Raw genomic sequence first — 5,212 nt, 5'->3', positions numbered from 1 at the left:
CTGGAAGATAGGCAGAAAAAGGAATTGGAGGAGCAGCAGCAGAGAGCACAAGAGGAGCAGCAGCAGAGAGCACAAGAGGAGCAACAGCGGAAGGCATTCGAGGAACAGCAGAGGATTGAACAAGAGAAAGAACAGAGTAAAGCCCACACAGAACAAAGTGAGCAAATCTCTACCGATCCTGAATTGATTAAGGAATGGAACCAATTCGATTCCATTATCAGTGGTAAGGAAGCCTCCAAAGACTCAGACACCTCTAAAACAAGTAATGCTCCCGATACTACTTCTTCTCAGGTTCTAGAAGGAACCAGCGGCCCACCCATGTTACAGAATGTTGAGGTAATCACTCAAGACCCATCCGATCAAATTGATCTCCAGGTGGAAGAAATTCCTCCCCTAGATATTTTCTACAGCCCAAAGCATAGAGCCGTTGTTAGGTGCTCTAGGAAAAGACGAAGGCTTGATCAACCTTCTATTTCTCCTGAGCAAACAGTCACGGGCAATGTGGTCTGGAAGGGAGAATTAGATCCCTCTGAAGATCTGACTAAACTGTCGCAATTTGCGAGAGCTTATTCGGCAGCAACTATTGACAAAGCATCAGAGGTAAGTCTTCTGTTGAAGACTAAAGATCATGAAATATATGCATTGCAGGCAGAAGTAATTGAGGCGAAAAATAAGGCAGCGCAGGTAGAGGAACAGTTGCTGGCTCAACAGCAAGAAAACAATTTGTTAACCCAGCAACTGCTAATCGAAAAACAGAGGATAGACCAAAGTGAGGTTCAGAAGGCAAAAGAATTATCAGAGGCATTATCCCAGTTAAAAGCATCAAATGAGCTGATGATAAAATCTAAAGACGAGCAAATAATTCAGCTATCAGCACAGCTCGAAGGTATCAAGGACGCCCAGAGTATTGATGATTTCAGAGCAGAGGCAACTCGAATAAACGACGCATTAATATCTCAGATCAGGCTCTTGTGCTGACAACTTGTTGACGCTGAGTCATTTTGTGAAACATCTACAGTAGTGTGTGAACAAATAGAAAAGGCCAGGAATAAGCTAGATCAGGCCGAGGATGACATATCGGAATATATTGAGTGGCAAGATACTCCAGAAGGGAAAGCGGCAAATTTGTCCCGAATCCATATAACGTACAAGGACATACTCTTCATGGAATGGAATACTCAGGTAATGAAAGCTGAAAGGGCGGCTTCCAGATGTAAAATGATTGCCAGCAACATGATCAATCTAGTCAACGACACATTGTATCTGGCAAACATGATTTCCCAGTGCACACCTGGAAGCATAACAACAGCAAACATGCTGGAACAGAGAAATTACCCTGATCTGGAGAAACAAGGACGGTTAATCGCCGGAGTAAATACTTTAACCGCCGACGCATACTGGCTCTTTCTGATTAAACCACATTCTCAAAGGTCGGCTCTTAACTGTTTAACAGATGCCCTCCGATATCTGATTTCCGACATTCAGGATGCCACATATGATGCCCAGCTAACTTCACGCCTCAACACTCCACCAGAAGTAGAGCCAATGCTGGCGATATGTCAGCGAAGGAGTAAAGGCAAAGAGACCTCTGAATGAAGCATCGCCGCCGACTGCCAGATCGCCAGGAAACAAGATGATATTTGTTAATGCCAATTTAGTAGCTTTTCAGTTTTTAGATATTTAGATTAGCATAGTATTTATAGATCCTTTCATTGTTTTGGAAAGGGTCGTAAAATTTTGTAAAAGACTTAAAGGCTGAAGTTTGCACTATTGTGCTTCAGTCTATATCCTTTTGTGAAACTCGACCGATGGTTCTTAATTTTGCTTAGAAGGCTGTTTTATGCAATTGTGCACTACTGTCATTTGCTTGGAATGCTTTCTAGTTTGAAGGAAGAACTGCGACATAGTGATTAATATACTGGATTGATCAAACAGCTTACATGGTACTATTATCTGTATCTGTCCTCTTTTCTATTATATGAATTGCTGTGTTATTATCTTTGCTATTGTTGAATACATGTATGCAATATAACAGCAAATCTTCATTTCATATCACTATTGAATGTTTTGTGATTTGTTATCTCTCTCACACATGCGTGTAGCAATAATATAAATGACTAAGTGTAGTAATTCGCTATTATCGCTCTGCATAACTAATTATGCAGAGCAATCTTAAATGATTTAAACATCTATGCTTTAGTGTTAGAGTCATCTATATGCCTGCCATTAAGCACAGATTATCAAACGCTGCACTCTATGAATCGATAAGTCCCGGGATTAGATTATAGTTATTATATTTCTCTTATAGTTTAGTTATTCACTTATTACCACTTTATATCGTAAATCATTCATCCATCCCATTTACTTATAATTCTTGGGAAACTGGTCCCATTATCCCCAGTCGGAGCCACTATCCCAAATGGAAAAGGAGCTGCATTAAGGTCCGGACCGGGTGGTTTCCCCGATGTTGTTGCAACGAATTTCGGGGCATCAACAGGTTGCAAAAAACTAGAATATCAAAACCTCTCGTAAATTTACTATTTTATCCCAAAATTTATATTATTTATTAACTACTAATTTATTTATTTTTTTAATTTGTAATTTGACGAAATAAAAATGTTACATAATATGAGATAACATATGCATATTTATGAGCCCGATATTTATACACATGTAACACGTTAATATCTAACATCTAATCCCATACTGTGTTGCACCCTGCGTTTTGGCACAATCAATGGATATCTAACCAATATAAAAAAAATTGATAAAAATTAATTAATTAATAACTTTATTTAAAATTATTGTTATTATATTAATGACAAAAATAAAATAATAATTATTATATTAATGATAAAAAGAATTAATATATAAGTTAAACATATATATACATTTTAGTTTAGTTAAGCATGTAACGAGATTTGTATCCATTGAAATTCAACCTACTTTATCATGGAGATTTGTAATCTTTAAATAAGTTTTGTTAGGATATTATGGCTTATGAAGATTATGTCACATTTATTTTAATTATTGACCTTAGTTGAAAAAAAAAACATAACAGCCTTCAAAATACAAAATACATACTAGCCTTCAAGTGAGAACAAATATTAAAAATTTATTTTTATAAAAATCCACTCAATTAATAACTATTTATAAATAAATTGTAATTCTAAAAACCCAATTCTAAAACATACATATCTATTAACATCATAATAATAATAATAATAATAATAATAAAAATAAATTCATCTTCATCCATAATTTAAATTCATCTTTATCAACAAAACCAAAACCAAGTCTCAGTCTTCATCCATGATTTAAATTCAACTTATCCAAAAACAAAAACGAAACCTATTAAATAATAATAATAAGGATAATATAACTTTATCCTATAAATTAATCTTATCCACAAAACGAGAACCAAGACTCATTATATTATCACAGAGATAAAACGTAGAAATTTATCTTCATCCACAAAACCAAAACCAAAACCAAATCTCATTAAATTATGACCGAAACAATAATAATAATAATATAACAATATAAACTGAAACTATAAATTCATCTTCATCCACAGTTCAAATTAATCTTTATCCACAAAAAAACTCAATTAAATTATCACGGAGATAAAACGAGTAACCTATAAACCATTCCTTACAGGATTATAGAGCCCACGACATAAGAATGTTATCAATCTATCTCCTCATCCGTTGATCCACCAGCGGGTGTGCTATCGGGGCCATTCTACCCTGGGCTGCTCGCATCCTCTCCATATTTACGGCCCACCCTACAACGCCATTAACCAAACCAACCCCTACATCAGTAACATTGCAATACCATGTAACAGTAATACTACATAAATATATCTAAATATATACATCAGTAACATTGCAATACCATTTACAAGTAATACTATATATATATGTATTACCGAGAGCCGGATCCAAGCCACTGTTTGTGAGTTGTCTGTATTCCTGGCACAAAGCACATTGCTGACAACAACAATGAACAAGGCAGTCTCCACAAGGACCTTCTTCCAAGTTGAATTTTGCGCGCAATTTCTTTCGGTAGAAACAGGTATAACAGGGTGTGCAGGCCACATGCATCAGCAAATAGTACACCGCTCCGCTAACACAGCATGCTGTGAACATTTCCATACAATGTTCACACAGCGAAAACTATTTTTAGTAATTTAAGTGACAAGGATAACAAAACTAAAGATTTATAAAGCGTATGAAGAAATTAAATCTCTTATGTTTAAATTTATGAATTGTGACAAAGTTTTAAAAAATATCTTAGCCGGCAATCCATTCATTCGTCATTTTTTCCATAATTTATTTTACTTCTGCCAAAAAAACTATCCAGAATATCTCTGTTGCGCATCATAGATTCAAGTTGAGTCTATGCTGATATGATATCGATAAAATTAAACTATCCAGAATATCTCTGTTGCGCATAATAGATTCAAGTTGAGTCTATGCTGATATGATATTGATATTGAGAAGAATATTAAATCACAATTTGATTTACTTACAGGTAGAACCGTTGTCGATTATCTCGGCTATCTGTCCAAAGCTAATGCATGGGCACCAACATGTGAGACAACCTGCAATAGCCACCACATTGTTGTAATTCGTTAACTGTGCATATAAGAAATGCAATACAGCCTCCTGTTTCTTTTTTTTACTTGTCAGGAATTACAAAAAGAAATATATAAAAATGAGACAACATATGTATATATGAATAGAATATATACATACAGGTGCTACAATCTTCGCCGCAATCACAGAGGCCAGTGGTCCATGCCGAGCGATTACTAACATTAGAATTTTGAGGTGGAACACCAATAACTGGAGGATGATACATCTTTATAATGAAAATACAGTTACCCTCAATTCAACTAGAAAAACTCTGTTTTCTTCTGTCACTTCCTTTCTTTAAATTCCAAGGACAGATATATCCAAGTGCGGTATTTAAAGTAATAAAATTACGATCCGATAAGCGTGGACTACGTATTTTCAGGCGGAGGCCGTGGCAAGGATGGCGGTGTGGACTTTTCCAAATTTCAGTGCATCGGTAATGGTATACAACGCATTTTCCACGATTTAATAAATAATAATATACATTGAGGAATTCTTCAATTTGAAGGCACCTCGGGTGAGGTGACGTGGAAGACACGTTTACCGAGTCCCAAACGAATATATTAGATATT

The 5,212-nt window shown here is 35.6% G+C and overlaps 1 protein-coding gene across 1 annotated transcript; it reads right to left on the bottom strand.

Annotated features, from left to right (window-relative positions):
• Positions 1-3,657: 3,657 nt before the first annotated feature.
• Positions 3,658-4,922, bottom strand: LOC149157830 (cell number regulator 2-like). The gene is made up of 4 exons (XM_089437660.1): positions 4,761-4,922; positions 4,535-4,606; positions 3,932-4,141; positions 3,658-3,787 (listed from the first exon to the last, which is right to left on the bottom strand). Exons 1-4 carry the CDS (start codon positions 4,864-4,866, stop codon positions 3,696-3,698), a joined length of 480 nt encoding a protein of 159 aa, XP_089293786.1. The 5' UTR covers positions 4,867-4,922; the 3' UTR covers positions 3,658-3,695.
• Positions 4,923-5,212: the final 290 nt, after the last annotated feature.

This window comes from Pinus tabuliformis, chromosome 5_2, assembly GCF_031772625.1.
Source record: "Pinus tabuliformis cultivar Carrire ecotype Pingquan chromosome 5_2, CPIR1, whole genome shotgun sequence".
In the NCBI taxonomy this organism is placed as follows: Eukaryota; Viridiplantae; Streptophyta; class Pinopsida; order Pinales; family Pinaceae; genus Pinus; species Pinus tabuliformis.
The sequence above is the reverse complement of the archived record's forward strand: the minus strand, read 5'-3'. Positions and strand labels throughout refer to the sequence as shown.

What these genes read in the sequence shown, in the direction of transcription:
- LOC149157830 (XM_089437660.1), bottom strand. Translation starts at nt 4,866, where the DNA reads ATGTATCATCCTCCAGTTATTGGTGTTCCACCTCAAAATTCTAATGTT. An exon ending in CGGCGAAGATTGTAGCACCT is followed by an intron (nt 4,607 to 4,760) that starts GTATGTATATAT and finishes TGGCTATTGCAG; the next exon opens with GTTGTCTCACATGTTGGTGC. An exon ending in TGGCTTGGATCCGGCTCTCG is followed by an intron (nt 3,788 to 3,931) that starts GTAATACATATA and finishes ATGGCGTTGTAG; the next exon opens with GGTGGGCCGTAAATATGGAG.